Source organism: Mytilus californianus, unplaced genomic scaffold (assembly GCF_021869535.1).
Source record: "Mytilus californianus isolate M0D057914Y unplaced genomic scaffold, xbMytCali1.0.p SCAF_2, whole genome shotgun sequence".
Taxonomy (NCBI): Eukaryota; Metazoa; Mollusca; class Bivalvia; order Mytilida; family Mytilidae; genus Mytilus; species Mytilus californianus.
This window is the reverse complement of record NW_026262668.1, coordinates 72,930,334-72,948,901: the sequence shown is the minus strand read 5'-3', so window position 1 is coordinate 72,948,901 and position 18,568 is coordinate 72,930,334. Positions and strand designations below refer to the sequence as shown.

At 33.1% G+C, this 18,568-nt stretch overlaps 1 protein-coding gene across 1 annotated transcript in view; it reads right to left on the bottom strand.

The window, feature by feature from the left end:
* The window catches only part of LOC127728030 (A disintegrin and metalloproteinase with thrombospondin motifs 12-like), a 55,860-nt gene that overhangs the window by 24,773 nt on the left and 12,519 nt on the right, over positions 1 to 18,568 (bottom strand). Inside the window, exons 8-16 of the mRNA XM_052235189.1 lie at positions 17,784 to 17,906; positions 13,801 to 13,954; positions 11,658 to 11,753; positions 10,859 to 11,010; positions 9,578 to 9,641; positions 9,019 to 9,127; positions 8,170 to 8,306; positions 7,560 to 7,680; positions 2,850 to 2,927 (exon numbers count right to left, since the gene is read on the bottom strand). Of these exons, the coding sequence (XP_052091149.1) occupies positions 2,850 to 2,927; positions 7,560 to 7,680; positions 8,170 to 8,306; positions 9,019 to 9,127; positions 9,578 to 9,641; positions 10,859 to 11,010; positions 11,658 to 11,753; positions 13,801 to 13,954; positions 17,784 to 17,906 (1,034 nt within the window). The remainder of the gene's footprint in view (positions 1 to 2,849; positions 2,928 to 7,559; positions 7,681 to 8,169; positions 8,307 to 9,018; positions 9,128 to 9,577; positions 9,642 to 10,858; positions 11,011 to 11,657; positions 11,754 to 13,800; positions 13,955 to 17,783; positions 17,907 to 18,568) is intronic.

The following is an 18,568-nucleotide window of genomic DNA, read 5'->3' as shown; positions in this document are numbered from 1 at the left end:
AAAATCTCTGTTTTGTCAATCTTGTATTGCTGATCATTCAGTCTGTTTAGTTTCCATCTATCTTTTTTAGTTTTTGATCAAAACACAAAGAGGATAAAAAAAATCCTCATTCAAGGGCAATCACTCCTATAAAGAGTGACAGTCTACTAACTATATTGGCAAAATTTGACTTGTTAGTAGATCTTGCCTTGCTTATCATTTTAGTGATTTAAAGTGTCTATTTATCTATTATAATTTTTTATCATATAAGGCAAAATACAAAAAAAATGGTACAAATTGTCATTAAAGGGCAATAACTCCAATAAAGAGTCGTCAAACGATTTCCTCCGTATTGTCTTAATTGTAGATCTTGTCGTGTTGATCATTTTTGCTTATTTAAGTTTCTATTTATCTATTATAATTTTTAAGATATAAGGCAAAAACGCAAAAAATTAGTAAAAATCATCATCAAAGGGCAATAACTCTAATAAGGAGTCGACTGGCGATTCCAACCACTAAACTTATTTGTAGAACTTGTCTTGCTGATTATTTTTGCATTTTAAAGTTTCTCTCTATCTATTATAGTTTTCAAGATAATAGGCAACTAGAGGCTCTAAAGAGCTTGTGTCGTTCACCTTGGTCTATGTGCATATTCAACAAAGGACACTCTCCAACATTGTAGACGAGAATAGAATTCATGACAAAATCTCTGTTTTATTGATCTTGAATTGCTGATCATTTAGTCTGTGTAGTTTCTCTTCATCTTCTTTAGTTTTTGCTCAAAACACAAGAGGGTAAAAAAAATCCTCATCTAACCATTTCGCTGACGAATCCTGGTTTACCGGGATTCATGCTTCAGACAGCTGACGATGAGTCCCGGTTTACCGGGATTGGAATACCTCTTTTACATTTCCCGCTAAAAACATTGGAAACACAAGTTATCTTTCTTTGTTGAAAACCCGGATGAAAGTGTAAACATGGTGCTTCAGTTTGTTGAAAACCGTGTCAAAATCAGATGAAATTTACGGATTTTACTAAAATTTGAAATAAGGAAACATTTTTTTTTGAAAGAATATGGAAGAATTGAAGCCAGACTAGTATACTTTTTTGACATAAAATGCCGTTTTATGTACAAAAACATTTGAATGGACATCGTTCGATATCGATCAGTGTAAGGAATTTGTACAGCCTTGTTGAATTTTTCAAACTTTTGCCGTTTTGGGTTAAAAAATTACGATTTTGGGTCAAAAAGTTGAATTTCGAGAATTTCATCTCTCTAATGCTGAAAATTTGCAAATTTTGATTTTTAATGAAGAAAAAATGATCAAAACAGTAACAAAACTGTGTCCATGGTGTAATTGAATAATATAAAGACATGAATAACTACAGACAAGTTTTTATTGATATTTAATATGAAGATCTCCCACTTGTGTCATAATAGCCAGGGAAGCCATCGTCTCAGAGTAGCTTCTGTCAGGCTGGCTATCGGTGAAAGGGTTAAGGGCAATCACTACTATAAAGAGTGACAGACTATATTGGAAAAATTTGACTTGTTAGTAGCTCTTGCCTTGCTGATCATGTTTGTGATTTAAAGTGGTTATCTATTTATTATAATTTTTATCATATAAGGCAAAACGCAAAAAAAATGGTACAAATAGTAATTAAAGGGCAATAACTCAAATAAAGAGTTGTGGGATGATTTCCTCCATATTGTCTTAACTGTAGATCTTGTCTTGCTGATAATTTTTGCTTATTTAAGTTTCTATCTATCTATTATAATTTTTGAAGATATAAGGCAAAATCGCAAAAAATTGGTAAAAATAGTCATCAAAAGGCAATAACTCTAATAAGGAGTCAACTGACTATTTCAACCATGGGGTCTTATTTGTAGACTTGTCTTGCTAATCATTTTTGCATTTTTAAAAAGTTTCTCTATTTATTATAGTTTTCAAGATAATAGGAAAAATGGTAAAATTTGTCATTTAAGGGCAATAACTCCTATAAGAAGTCGTCTGACAGTTTTGACGTATGTGAACAACTGGTAGAGCTCAGAATTCTGAATAGTTTTGCTTATGTCAGAATTTTTCTATTTATAACGGTTTTCAAAATAATAGACAAAACTTGCATTTTACCCCTATGTTCTATTTTTAGCCATATCTGCCATCTTGGTTGGCAAGCAGGGTCATCGGACACATTTTTTAAACAAGATACCCAAATGATGATTGTGGCCAAGTTTGGTTAAATTTGGCCCAGTAGTTTCAGAGGAGAAGATCTTTGTAAAAGTGAATAGACGACGACGGACGACAGACGCCAAGTGATGAGAAAAACTCACCTGAGCTAAAAATTGGGTTTGCTCCTGGAAAAGGGATCTCCTATCATTATTTAACCTAAGAATTTTGATACTTATAAAGTAACATTCACTAAAAAATCTCTCTAAATCAAAAATTCTTAATTCAAAGTCTCTTTGTATAGTTTTAAAAATTCTTTGTAAACTTTTTGAATACCAGATGGTCACAAGTAAACAGTTATTAAGTTCCATCGTTATCTACAACTGAAAACTAATGGTTTACAAAATAATATAGAGCTTGTATGTTTGTGCTCACAATTAAAATCTATAGTATGTTTTCCAAGATTTTCTTTAACTTTCTTTTAACTGAATTTACAACAAAAAAAAAAGTAAAGAAAACGTCTTCACAAGATTACCAAAATTGTCAAAGTCCAATTTTATCTTAGAAATTCATGACACCGCTTTTACTAGTTAAAATGTATGGATTATTTGTGTGTTTCATGCAGCAACTTCAATCAATCATAATTTCTTTATATATTCTATGCATTAATCATCATTATGTTTACAACCAGAATATACTTACTTAAGTGGCAGAACTGGTTTAAATTTGTGATAACAATGCCTGTAGCTCCTTTTGGTACAGTTACAAATGTAACATATTCTGAAATACAAACATAAATTAGTCATATCTGAATTTAAAACACAAATCAAATATTTTTCTACCTCGAGTAAGAAATAAAAAAAAGTGTAATAAAATCATCTAATCATATATCAATTCTTCTATCAGTTTTTATCTATGTGTTGGTGAATAAGTACCCAAGAACTGTACTTGATCATTAAGGGCTTTGCAAGGAAAAAATGTACCGAATTTGGGCTTGTATAATCCGAGGTGTTTTACTCTAAAATTAAGATTGCTAGGCTGGGGTGCATAGTAAGATAAGCAAGAAATAAGAGAAAAGCTTGATTTCGCGAGGTTTGTTTACATTCCGCCATATTTGTTATTAAGATTGTTGAGGGCTCCCTAATTATTTTCTAAATTAATAATTAATCTAATCCATATTTATATGCAATTGTAATTCAAAATCCAATATTAACTGATAAATATCACAATTAAATGATGTATTACAAATTTCTCGTTTCTTTTCATAGCATTGCATAACATAAACTGGAATCCACTTGTATTTATGTAATGAAAAAAGTGTACAAATCAGCTGGGGACCAGCTTATGCATAATGATGTATAAACTACAAAACATAATTGTTAAAGTCATTCGTTCTGATTTGGTGTTTCATACTGACCCATGTGTTCTGCTTGAGCTAGAGATCCTGCAAACAATAATATGATGGATAACGGTATTTTACTAAAGGGCGGAACTGTTTTACTTTCAGTTGTATTCTAGTGATATCTATCTATATCTATCTGCACACTCTCACCGTATTTATTTTTGATTTACATGAGGTATTCATACTTTCGGTTAATGTCAAACACAACTTTCCTATTTTTTGTTGTTGTTGTGATTTTGACTTATTTTGACACTTGTGAAAAAGTTTTTTCCCTGAATTCTCGTGGCAAAAAGGGGTGTGTGGACAATCTACCAGTGTGGAGGGGGGGGGCACTTCAATACTTAATTGATAGGGGGTGTCGCTGGGGTTCTGTTACGCCACCCTTTTCATATAATTTAGATCTTAAAAATGTATACCTTTTCATATATTGCGTAGGTAAAATTGTAACCTTTTCCCATATTGGTTGGGATTCGTGTGGTATGTTGGAACTTTATCGACCTCATCATATACCATAAATTGGGTTATTTTGGTTGTAGTTTTATTTTGGTTTATTTGGTGTCTCCAATGAAAGTGCCAAAATTAAACACACGAAAATAAAGCAAACACTAAAAATTGAAACGCCAAAATCGCGTACCGGTACGACACTATCGTTATGTTAATTGTTGGGGAAACTATTATATCTTCATATATTATATCACACATGTCATAAATATGCCAGGCTATTGCTTATTAGACGCTGTTATTGGTAATTAGAATAAAAAAAATCCTTGTAATCCTTTATCTTCTATTAATTAACATTTACTGCCAGTGGCATAAGGATTACAATTTAAATCCTTGATCGTCAATAGGTTAACGTGTACTACAATAGAGATGATTACAATTTATTTCATATGATATTTGTAAAAAATAAATAATCTATTTAAAAAGTGATTTTAATGTATAAGACTTTATTTCATATTTTCTTTCAGCTTTGAACCACGATATACGGAATTATTTGCAATTGCTTCAATCCGATTCCTTCATTAAGTTAACTTTGTCTTGTTTCTAGTTTGAGAAATTCAATGATATTTTGTCAATAAATGGGTAAATAAAGGCAAATTTGAATGAGGCTGCTCACTTCTGTTGTTCCAAAATTAAACATATCAATTGGACGAAGCACCAAAATTACACACACCAAAATAAAACACATACCTTTCCAGAGAAAACTGCCCAAATAACCTGACGCCAAAATTTTCCAATTTATGGTATTTCTGATAATTTTCCCCACCTATTCTCATATTTTCAAGCTGGAAAAGGTGACCTATTCCAGCAGCACGTCCTATCACCTTGTATAATATAGGTAGTGCCCCCCCCCCCCTCCCATACATACTTAGACTTAGGACAATCAGTTAACCTCTAGATCACTTTTGATTTTTGTAGCTTATGGCTGTTGTCTCATTGACATAATACTACAAATCTCATTTTATTCAGGTGTGATATGAGGCATGTTACCCCTGTGGAACCTTACAACTCTTCACGAAGCAATAAACTAAAAATTAGCCATTTGTTTACTGATGCCCTACTGTTAGCTTTTCCTTCTTTTTACAATCACCAGGGTTTTTCCAGTTTCTCCCTTTTTCACTGTACCCCTTACTATGAGCTTTCCACTTGTGTACCTCCCCTATGTCTCCATCTATACCTTCAGCTACAGTTCCCTTATTCATTATAAGGTATTCCTTTTTTTATACCTTCCCTTGTGTTTTGTAGAGCTCCCTCTATTTACTATTATTAGCTTTTGTTTTTCATACCATTCCTATGTCTCTCCCAACATCCCAAACATTCCCTTAATCCACACCACAGTTCCTTTACTGTTATACTGTTGAAATGTCTTCTTCCAACTTTCTCCCTTAACATTGTAGCATTACTTACAATAAACATTTTTTTAATATCACTCTGGCCTTGCGTTCATGTAAATTTCAAGCAAGATTATTTGTACTGAGTCAAGTTTTATTACCGTGAGCCCTAGTGTCAGTACCAAATGCTCCACCCTGACTTCATTACTTACAGATAGTTTCTCCTTCTATATAGTGACCCCTGTGTTATGCCAAGTACGCCCTTCCATTGTATCCCTACTTACTATTAGCTATTCTTCTATATAGTGACCCCTGTGTTCTACCAAGTATGCCCTCCCATTGAATCCCTACTTACTATTAGCTATTCCTTCTATATAATGTAAATGACCTCTGTGTTCCTGACAAGTATGCCCTTCCATTGTATCCCTACTTACCATTAGCTATTCCTTCTATATAATGACCCCTGTGTTCCTGACAAGTACGCCCTTCCATTGTATCCCTTCTTACTATTAGCTATTCCTTCTATATCATGACCCCTGTGTTACTGACAAGTATGCCCTTCCATTGTATCCCTACTTACCATTAGCTATTCCTTCTTTATAATGACTTCTGTGTTCTACCAAGTACTCCCTTCCATTGTATCCCTACTTACTATTAGCTATTCCTTCTATATAATGACCTTTGTGTTCTGCCAAGTACGCCCTTCCAGTGAATCCCTACTTACTATTAGCTATTCCTTCTATATAATGACCCCTGTGTTCTACCAAGTACACACTTCCATTGTATCCCTACTTACCATTAGCTATTCCTTCTTTATAATGACTTCTGTGTTCTACCAAGTACGCCCTTCCATTGTATCCCGACTTACTATTAGCTATTCCTTCTATATAATGACCTTTGTGTTCTGCCAAGTACGCCCTTCCATTGTATCCGTTCTTACTATTAGCTATTCCTTCTATATAGTGACCCCTGTGTTCTGCCAAGTACGCCCTTCCATTGAATCCCTACTTACTATAAGCTATTCCTTCTTTATAATGACCTCTGTGTTCCTGACAAGTACGCCCTCCCATTGAATCCCTGCTTACCATTAGCTATTCCTTCTATATAATGACCCCTGTGTTCCTGCCAAGTACGCCCTTCCATTGTATCCCTACTTACTATTAGCTATTCCTTCTATATAATGACTCCTGTGTTCTACCAAGTACGCCCTTCCATTGTATCCCTTCTTACTATTAGCTATTCCTTCTATATAGTAACCTCTGTGTTCTGCCAAGTACGCCCTTCCATTGTATCCGTACTTACTATTAGCTATTACCTCTTTATAATGACTTCTGTGTTCTACCAAGTACGCCCTTCCATTGAATCCCTACTTACCATTAGCTATTCCTTCTATATAATGACCCCTGTGTTCCTGACAAGTATGCACTTCCATTGTATCCCTACTAACCATTAGCTATTCCTTCTATATAATGACCCCTGTGTTCCTGACAAGTATGCCCTTCCATTGTATCCCTACTTACCATTAGCTATTCCTTCTTTATAATGACCCCTGTGTTCTACCAAGTACGCCCTTCCATTGTATCCCTACTTACTATTAGCTATTCCTTCTATATAATGACCTCTGTGTTCCTGACAAGTATGCCCTTCCATCGAATCCCTTCTTACTATTAGCTATTCCTTCTATATAATGTAAATGACCTCTGTGTTCCTGACAAGTCAGCCCTTCCATTGTATCCCTACTTACCATTAGCTATTCCTTCTATATAATGACCCCTGTGTTCCTGACAAGTACGCCCTTCCATTGTATCCGTACTTACTATTAGCTATTCCTTCTATATAATGACCTTTGTGTTCTGCCAAGTATGCACTTCCATTGTATCCCTACTTACCATTAGCTATTCCTTCTATATAATGACCCCTGTGTTCCTGCCAAGTACGCCCATCCATTGTATCCCTACTTACTATTAGCTGTTCCTTCTATATAATGACCATTGTGTTCTGCCAAGTATGCCCTTCCATTGAATCCCTACTTACTATTAGCTATTCCTTCTATATAATGACCTTTGTGTTCTGCCAAGTATGCCCTTCCATTGTATCCCTACTTACTATTAGCAATTCCTTCTATATAATGACCATTGTGTTCTGCCAAGTACGCCCTTCCATTGAATCCCTACTTACTATTAGCTATTCCTTCTTTATAATGACCTCTGTGTCCCTGACAAGTATTCCCTCCACCGTTACACACTCCACATTTGTCAAATTGTAGGCCTGATTTGTGATGTCCGTCACATCCAAACTCCTACAATATATTTGAAATGTAAGGATGAAGAGTTAAATTTTGCTTAATGAAGAATCATTAATGCATTTTCTTTTATGTGTCTTGCATTTCTTCAATAATTGATCATACAATGGACTACCAGTACCCGAATTCCTTCACGCCTGTAAAATTGCCTCAAAATCATTAGAAGTCTTCTTCATCCAATGAGACATTGTCACACCAAGTGTGGTAAAAGTTAAGACAAGTGGTTTAAATTTTGCCCAAATTCCAGTTTATCAATTGCTTCTGTGACCTGACCTTTTGACCCCAAAATTAATAGGGTCCTTTCAATTGGGGATTTTCAAACTTGTTTGATAAAGATATTGTTTATTACTCAAAACATTTTGTCTTAAATAGGAATGTTTAGATGATGTCTGGAAGCCTGGTCATCATTCATAATATACTGTAATAAGCTAGTTTTGACTTTGTCACAAATTGGCTAAAATATTAGATGTTCAACATGATACTAACCTCACACTTCCCATTTATACATCTTCCTAATTCAGATTGACCTTCACATTCTGTTCCATCCTGGTATATTGTACTTCCTCTTGGAACAGCAATATGGCCACCAGCATATCGACACAACAATTGACAGGCATGGTCTGCTGTAGACAAAAAGAAATTTTTTATCAAACATTGTTAAGAAACGATTTGGACTGCTGTAGAAAAAGGAAAATTTTATTTTGAAATATAGTCTTTTGTTTAAGTAACTTGACAAAATATTACACATTTTAGTGGAAAATTATCTTAAAAATAGATGGGTACTTTTTGAACAGGCTGATTTCAATGAGCATTTTTTCAATAAGATTTTGATGGTTTTTTTTTAATGAGGTACCTTCTTTAACACATCACATTATTAATGGCAAAGTATAATGACCCCTTAATTAGGCATTTTTGTGTTGTAACGTCAGTTTTGGTACAAAGTTTCTATAATTCTTAACAGTTTTTAGCATAATTCATTTTGGCCCCCAACTTGGATCCAGAAATTTTTAGTGTCTAGGGATTTGATATCATCATTCGCATCTTTTGGTTACAGAGCATTTTGGATCAAGGGTTGCGGCCAAGGGTTCTCGCTAGCTTTCAGATCAGAAAATGCACAAAATCATCATATTTTGACAATATATCAAATATTTTAAGAAAAAAAAAGACTTTGAAGCCTTAAATGTACTCTTATGAAGAGATTTGTTTAATCTAATAGTTAGGTTTTCCAAATAGATCCATTTAAGAACCAAATTATGGCCTTTTTGATATTTCATAGTATGGATGAAATTGAAGGCCATATTTGGCCTAACGTGAACCTTGTCCTTTCTAACAAACCTGATGAGGAAGCATATGGTAACCAATGGTACATGTGATGTTTGTACGACACACTGTCTGTGGCAGCACATTGTTCTTCTTTTAATTTATACTGACTTGTCTGACATGTCTAAAACAAATCAATCACTATGGTTAGTTAGAGAAAATCTTATTTTTCTCCACTATAATAGCTTTTATGGCAGATAGTGCAAGCAAGCCTTACCCATGAATTTACATCTTAACTCAAGAGCCTCAAAATCCAATCATATTTATCTTTATCTTATCTTATAACAATTATCTCCCTTAATTCCTCTCTTCATAAACTCTACTTCATAAAAGGTTCTGTGAAAATCATCCAACCAACTAACTTATTATAAGCTGTTGTTACAAATTGAACAAATAAACAGATATATTTCAATATACAAGTCAAAAACAGGGTATAAAGTCATTTTCAGAATAAAATAAACAATTTATACACCTTGAAAATGTTGCTTTGCATTATATTTACTCATAAATATTTGTACGGTGAGACAGATGTTTTTTTTTTTTTTTTCCAAAAAAACTAATCTAGAACAGTTACCTGTACATTACACAGCATGGCCATTATCCCTTCACCTTGACAATCTCTACCTCCATACCTTGGTCTACAATAAAAGAAAATAACACATGTATAGTTTTCATACACCTGTTTACGGGACGTATTATGGTATACCATTGTCCGGCCGTCTGTCCGTCATCAACATGTCTGACAATAACTCAAAAAAGCTTTAACCAATTTTCATGAAACTTTGGTGAATTGTTTATATCTATTGACGTAAGCTCCCTTTCACTTTTTATAAATTTTAGATTTTACGTTTCTGAGTTATGAGATTTTATTCATAAAAAGGGGTTATTTTCCAGTTTTTGGACAATAACTCAAATATGCTTTGAGCAGTTTTGATGAAACTTTGATGACTGGTTTTTATCTATTAAAATAAGTTCCCTTTAGTTTTTTTATAAATTTCTGATATCACATTGAGGACTTATGGAACTTCATTCTTTGAAATAGCGACGGGTGTATCATGCGCTCATGGCGTAGCTCTTTATTTATATTGTAGTAAGTTCTTCCAAAATTGTCTTGAATGGTACTAACATTGATGTTATCTTAACAGTTGAATACATACCTAATCATATTGCTATCCAGTTATTAATACGTATGGTCTTACATCTGTTGACTCTTCTACTTTGGCAAGTCAAAGTTATCTCAGATTCATTATAACATCTTTACACTAAATCAGTTGTTAAATCAGTTGGAGGTGTACTGATTGATATTTAAGATTAGAAAAACAGTTTGTATTTAGTTGAAATGGGACTTTGAACTAGCATTCAGTAACTGCAAGTACTCTTAGATAGGTAATTTGTTTCAATTGTCTTTTTTATAGATCTTGTGCTTAGTACCGATCTGATCAATTAAGCCCTTTCCAATTTGGTTTATGTTGTGTAGTTACACCATTGTCCAAGGTAAGGGGAGGTTTGATAGCTTAAAACATGTTTAACCTCACCACATTCTTTGAGGGCCTATCTAAAGTCAAGGGCTTGTAAACCAGTGGTTGTCATAGGGTGTTGTATGCTATATTTGTTTATCGCTTACCGTTTTAGTATAAATCAGGCAGTTGTTCTTTTTTGAATTGTTTTGCACATTGTTGAATGCCGTATAATGACCTGTAGTTGTTCATATCCTAGTCACTTGGTCAATGGTGGATAGTTGTCACATTGGCATCATACCAAATCTACTTAATTTTCTTAACTATTTTTTAAACATAAAATTCCTAGCTAGATGTTGATAAATTTACATCTGTGTATTAAAGACCAGTCTACTTACTCAGGATTGTTACATTTTCTAGTTCTTGTTTTGACACCACCTCCACATGTTCTGGAACAAACTGTCCATTCGTTAGACCAGGATGACCATCCACCTTTGATAGGTCCAGGAGACCCTGATCCCATGGCAACACACTGACCATCTAAACACCACTGAAAGAATGATATTCAATACAATAATGCATTTGTTTGATTTTTGTTTTTTTTTTATGATTTGAGGTTAGGCACATTTCTTAGTATTTCAACATTTAATTTTATCACAGTAACAAAACTTTTCACCAAGAAAAAAAAGGCTTTTATCCAGAATTGATGCTTTTTTTCTGTGCTTCATTCAACACTTTTATACACCTCAACAAAACTACAATAAGCAGCTGTGCAAGAAGTATCTTTTTTAAGAAAAAAAAACAGAGAAAGAAATGAGTAAAAATTATGTCAAGGACATTTTGTTTTATCATTAAACTGGTACCTTTAATATTTGACATTGTAAGGTAAAATAAGTGATCTGAGACAAATTAACCAGGTGATCATGTGAATGTAATTATACATGTAAATACAGGAAATTTGATGAAAATCCATTAGTGTTAATATGAATAAAACAGTTCTAAAGCAGCCTAGGAAGAACATTGTAGTAAACCTTTAGTTATAATTTACCAGAAGTAAGTTGTTTTTATTCCGGACAAAAATATGTTACAATTTTTAAAAAGTTTCTCTCACAATTTACTGCATAAATTTTACTACAATTGTAAATATTTAAGAAACTTGGATAACTGATGATTTTTTTTCAGCTTTAAAAAGTTTACCTTTCTGTTTCCACATTCTGTACCATCTACCAGAGGTGAGCTATAACTTACACATTCTTTGTTTCTGTTCAGACACTTCAGAGTATGACAGTCAACCTGTTTATGTAAAAGAGACAAGCTAAACTATATGTATCACAAATACTTCACCAAAGTTTATACAATTGATTATTTTGAGAAATATATGTGTCAGCAATGAGTCAACCAATACCCATGCCCATAACTTATTAGATTGATTTATACTCGATAAATACTGTAAGAAGTATGTCAACCTAAACAATAAACTATGATATGCCACTCATTTTTATACAAATATCTGTAGACATGGCAGAAAAAAGTGTGGGAAAAAATAACTTTATTATTCATTTGTCAAAAAGTCTAAATCATGTTGTAGCCATTAAAGTAAAATAAAATGCAAGTGTGATTTGTAACCCTTCTTTTACAGCTAAATATCTAAACTGTTACTTTTCTGCTAACACTGCAAATAACGTTTATGTGAGCATACAAATGATGTGAAACTCATCACACAGTAACACAGGAAGATTGAACCAAATTTTATAAAGTGACCTATAGTTATTTACATCTTCATCCTTTGGTCTCTGGTGGATAGTTGTTGCATTGGCAATCATAACAAATTTCCTTATTTTTATATGTATACCTTATCCAGGTTCTGTAGGCCACATATAGAATAGAGAATGGAAATGGGGTATGTGTCAAAGAGACAGCAAACTGACCAAATGGCAGAAAACTGCCTAAGGCCACCAATGGGTTTCAACGCAGTAAGAAAATCCTGCACAAGGGGGCAGGCTTCAGCTGGCCCCTAAACAATAATGTATAGTAGTTCAGCAAACTGGGCACCACACTAAACTCCAAAACATACAAATGAACTAATATTAAAAAAACATACAAGATTAACAAAGGCTAGAGGTTCCTGACTCGGGACAACCCAAAAAATGCGACAGGTTTAAACTTGTTTTGTGAGATCTCAATCCCTCCCCCTATTCCTCTACCTAATGTGGATACAAACACACAGCAATATAGACAGTAAAACTCAATTTAAAAGAAGTCTGAGTCCTATGTTAGAATGGGTAACAGAAGAAACTAAGCAAAATGACAATGATCAGCAAAAACACAGTTTACTAATTTGTATTGTTACTGACAAACAGACCAGATATGATCCTGTTTATCTATAACCAAAAATTTGAGTCTTAAAATTTCACACCTACTAAATAACAACAGTAAAGTTATATAATTCTGTATGATATAAGGCTTCAGTATTTCTTCAAATCTCAGTAGAAAACTTTTTAAATATTTAAATTCTAAATATTTTTTATAGCTGACTATAGGGTTTAGGTTTTGCTCATTGCTGAAGGCCAAACAGTGACCTAATAGTTGCTTACATCCACACCATTTGGACGCTGGTGAAAAGTTGTCTAATTGACAATCATACCACTTATTTTCATATTGGTACTTTTAAAATTCTAGTTAAGGAATTTTACTCCAACAAAATAACTACTGAAGAGCACTTATGTTTTGCTTCTTCAGCTAGTTTTCAAATTTCAAATGAGGTAGAGAGGTTTTCCCTATTATTTTCCACCAATAGTTATATCAGAATATTTGATATTTATACAAACATGATTAATTCTCAGACTTTGCAGACTATTCAAAAATATAAAAGGTCCATCATAGGGGCAGGCTAAATTAACAAAGATAAAGAAAAGTCTGAGACACTAAATACACCTTTTTTTAATTTTGCCTAAAGTTTCTTTTAAACATGACATACATTTCAACTTCAACTTTTATTACAAGCACCAATACCTATATTTGCTCCTCATCTGAGACTATTAGAGAAAAAGTTGCATACAGCTTAGAATGCACTCAAAATGGACAATATTTGTTTCATGAAAGTTATGAATAACTTTTAAGAAAGCAAATACTCAAGATTTCCTCTTTAATTTACATTGGGTGGTATATAAGGAGAAAACAGTCCTTGCTATCCTCTATACTCTTACAAATATTTGTTATGAATAACCCATGCAAATCTCTCTCATTTTTTATTTAATAAAACAAACTTTTCATAAAATTCATCTGTTTTAAAGGAAGGAGAGTTGCATCACTGCATCGCTGAAATGTTTTACAATTTTACCTGACTGTAACAATATGCACTCTCCTTAAAACTCAAAGCTAGCTGGCATTGCTTGTTAGCGGAGTAAAGCATCCCTGGTTTTTCCCCAATGTTGTGCAGGTTTGTGGCAGTACTTGCAGGGGCATCATTCAAACAGCTACTTTGAGTAGATGAACTAAAATACAAACATACCAATATGTAAAATTTTATATTTTTCTTGTCCTTAAAACCCCTTCTGGACAGAAGTGCTATTCTGATTTTTATTGTATGTTTTCTACATTACTTTGTACAATCTAACTAGAGGCTCTAAAGAGCCTGTGTCGATCACCTTGGTCTATGTGCATATTAAATAAGGACACAGATGGATTCATGACAAAATTGTGTTTTGGTGATGGTGATGTGTTTGTAGATCTTACTTTACTGAACATTCTTGCTGCTTTCAATTATCTCTATCTATACTGAACTTGGCCCAGTAGTTACAGTGGAAAATATTTTGTAAAAATTTACAAAAATTTACAAAATTTATGAAAATTGTAAAAAATTGACTTTAAAGGGCAATAACTCCTTAAGGGGTCAATTGACAATTTTGGTCATGTTGACTTATTTGTAGATCTTACTTTGCTGTACATTATTGCTGTTACAGTTTATCTCTATCTATAATAATATTCAAGATAATAACCAAAAGCTGCAAAATTTTCTTAAAATTACCAATTCAGGGGCAGCAACCCAACAATGTGTTGCCTGATTGGTCTGAAAATTTCAGGACAGATAGATCTTGACCTATTGAACAATTTTAACTCTGTCAGATTTGCTCTTAATGCTTTGGTTTCAGAGATATGAGCCAAAAACTGCATTTTACCCTATGTACTATTTTTTAGCCATGTCGGCCATCTTGGTTCGTGGGCAGGGTCATCGGACACATTTTTTAAACTAGATACCCTAATGATGATTGTGGACAAGTTTGGTTAAATTTGTCTTAGTAGTTTCAGAGGAGAAGATTTTTGTAAAAGATTACAAAAATTTACAAAAAATTGTTAAAAATGGACTATAAAGGGCAATAACTCCTTAAGGGGTCAAATGACCATTTTGATCAAGTTGACTTATTTGTAGATCTTACTTTGCAGAACATTATTGCTGTTTACAGTTTATCTCTATCTATAATAATATTCAAGATAATAACCAAAAACGGCAAAATTTCCTTAAAATTACCAATTCAGGGGCAGCAACCCAACAACCGGTTGTCCGATTCATCTGAAAATTTCAGGGCAGATAGATCTTGACCTGATCAACAATTTTACCTCTGTCCGATTTGCTCTAAATGCTTTGGTTTCAGAGATATAAGCCAAAATCTACATTTTACCCCTATCTTCTATTTTTAGCCATGGTGTCCATCTTGGTTGGTTGGCCGGGTCACCGGACACATTTTTTAAACTAGATACCCCAATGATGATTGTGGCCAAGTGTGGTTAAATTTGACCAAGTAGTTTCAGAGGAGAAGATTTTTGTAAAAGTTAATGGACGACGGACGCCAAGCGATGAGAAAAGCTCACTTGGCCCTTTGGGCCAGGTGAGCTAAAAAGAGAGTTTAGATTTAAAACATAGTCAGAGGCTATCTTATGTTATATTCAATAATTTTTCATAAAGAGAATGTTATATTGATATTAAATCTATGCTTGTCTATATTAAATTCATTCATAACTGTTTTAAGACTTGGTGCAATTTAAAGTTGGAAACTGGTCTATTTTTTAAAACCATATGTTGACTTACAGATGTTTGTTGTCTCATTTATCATGTATGCAACATCTCCTTAACACCTCTTTTTATTCAGTTTTAAAACACAATCCTGTATATGAGTTTGAATATCCTATAAAAACTGTTTCATTACTAAATTTAATCAATACAATTTTACTTCTTTACCTTAAATTAAAAAGACAATTAAGCAATTATTGATTAGGTTTTTTTTATTACTGAAGAGATTTAGATCAAAGTACTCTTTCTAATATCCTTTACAAAAGTTTTAACATGTGTGAGGTGTTAAAACTTAATATGCATCAGGTTTTCAAAATATTGAAATTTTGAAAAAAAAATCTTTTAGAGTTAAAAGCTTCAAACTTATTCAAAATAGATCAAAGCACAACAGGACCTATTTAAATACAATGTTTCAAGTTTTATTACTCAGTATAATATTTTCTTTTTCTTTTATTCTATGAAGTATAAAAGTATTGCATTTCACAGATCTAAGATTAAAGTCTTACAAGAACTCAGAAACAAGTAATAAAAGTTAATCAATTCATGAAATGACTAATTTGAAGTACCGGTATAAGGAAATATTTAAGAAATCATTCATGGAAGCCATAGATTTGTTGGAAATTTAGACATGGCCTGGGCCGTGATATTCTAATTATATCCTGAGCGTTAGCTGAAAAACTGAAGCGAGGGTGGGTATGCTGTGTGTGTGGTTGTACTATTTTACCCCCTGTTAGATAAAGCTAATAATTTCCAATAAATCTACAGCTTGCATGAATTATTTCTTAAATGACTGCTAGAAAAAATGTGTTTAATTCTTTTAATTCTCAACCCCAACATTTGCCATTTTTAATTTACATTTTTTTTCTCGTAAGCTACCGTCAAATCCACAGTTGACATTTCTTTACTAAGGAGCTGCCATGTTGACTTGCTGAAATCAGTAAATGTGCGAATAATGCAATCTATACTACTAAAATAACGAAGTCCAATTTGTTAGCTGGCATGACGTAAAAACGATGAATCAAAGAATTCAACTTTATATATAACTAAATATAGGACAATGGTGTTGTTTAAAAATTACACCATTCCAGGCACTTTTGTTTTCCACATAATTAATAATACCAATAATTTACAAGTACCGGTCAAATCCGATACCATTACAAATAGTATATGTCACATGTAGTTTCCGGTTACCTGTTACCTTCTGTAAATCTCTCCTCTATCAGGAGAACCTGGAATTCTTCCAGTAGTTGCTTATATCTATGTTACACTATAGTACACTATTAAACAAGTCTGTTTTCTTCCACTTCAATACCACTATTAATTTTGGTTAATTTGTTAAAAATTTAAATTTAGTTTATTGTAGTAAGAAAAACAGGACGGGTTCAAACAGAAAGATTTTGAAAGCAGAGAAAACTGTACACCTTACAATTAGCATGACTTTATCAGATGACAATAGGAATACTAAAATTAAAATCTAGGCTAAAAATAAGGTATAGGTACTTTAATTCAGTCACGGATCCGCGATGTCGCGGGTGTGTTCTAGTAGAATAGAAAATAAAACAACACCTTCCTCAAAACACCATTTTAATGCAATATTATCCAAATTTGGAGGGTTCACGCAACGGAAAAACCTTCAGCTTTGGTGTTTTCATTGGTATGACGTCATGTTTTGAAATGACTTCAATGCGTCAAAAGCATAAATGCAATTTGCGGAATTTTATTTTATTTTGATTTTGTACGTTTTTCCGAGCTCTAATGCATCAATTCTTTTTGTTATGCATCAGAATAAGAATAAAGGTTCTGTAGGTTTTTTTTTCAATTGCAATTTTTAACACAGCGAAATCAGCATGGCATTTGTAAATAGGTTACGATACATGTGGATTTACGTGGGAGGTATATTGTAACAGCCATTATGTACATCTCTGAGTCTGCGCTAAGTATAGATATATAGGGAATTTTATCACGGTGTTGTATACAAAGCGAAAGAAGCACGTCATGTTAGAATTAAAAGGAATGAAGAAAGCATGGAATACGGAGATCTTCCTTATATCATGAGGAAATTGGTAATAACAGTTCTTGCTGAAAATGGCTTAGGATGAAGTCAAGGAACACTATCAAACTAAGTTCAGTAATAATTGAATGTATGGGTCAAAAGATATTGTTAAAACAAATAAACTTGCCAGAGTTTTTAGTTCCATTTCAGTGCCACTTGGCTAACAATTAATAGGTGCTGAAGCAATAAAATCATGACATACCTCATTAAATCTTCTAAAGATTTTGCACTACATTTGGACCATTTCAGACCACCAGCACCATTGGTAGACATGATGTAAACATTATCTCGGCAACCAACTAATCCATCATGGCTCATGCCTAAACTGTGAACAAAATATGATACACATAAAACATATTGACATATGTGTATTTTTCAAATATATACATCAACAGTATACATGTTTCTTTCCTTAAAAATATTTCTTTTTTTCAAGATATTAATCAGTTTTCAACAGGTTTTTTTTCTAATCAAATTCAGAATCGTAAACCAGTGTGTTATGAATTACAGTAAAAGTTGGTACAGTCGACTCCACTTAATTGCATACCGCTTAATAGCATAATTCGGTTAATTGCATTGTTTTCTCCTGCACAAAACCATTTCCCATTCATCTAATGTTAAATTGTCCGGTTATATGCATAGCTCCAAGAGTGGCCTTTCGGTTTATTGCATAGAAAATATTTGCCATCTAGATATGCTTAGTTAAAACTGACGAGATTTTTGACCGGAAACGGCAATATGGTGAGTATATTTTTCTTGAATGCATCATTATTTTCGTTATTATTTCATATTTACTTTTGTGTTATTTAAATAAAGTTTTAAAACAGTTTCTTTCGTGCTTTTATGATGGAATTTGATTTAAAAATAAACCTCGATGTCTACACAGGTAAAGTTTCCCATGTTCTATTTTAAGCCTCGAGGTCATAAAAATGTCAAACAGGTAATTGTTGTAAAAACACTGACCATTCGATCTCAAAAGGTGTTAAT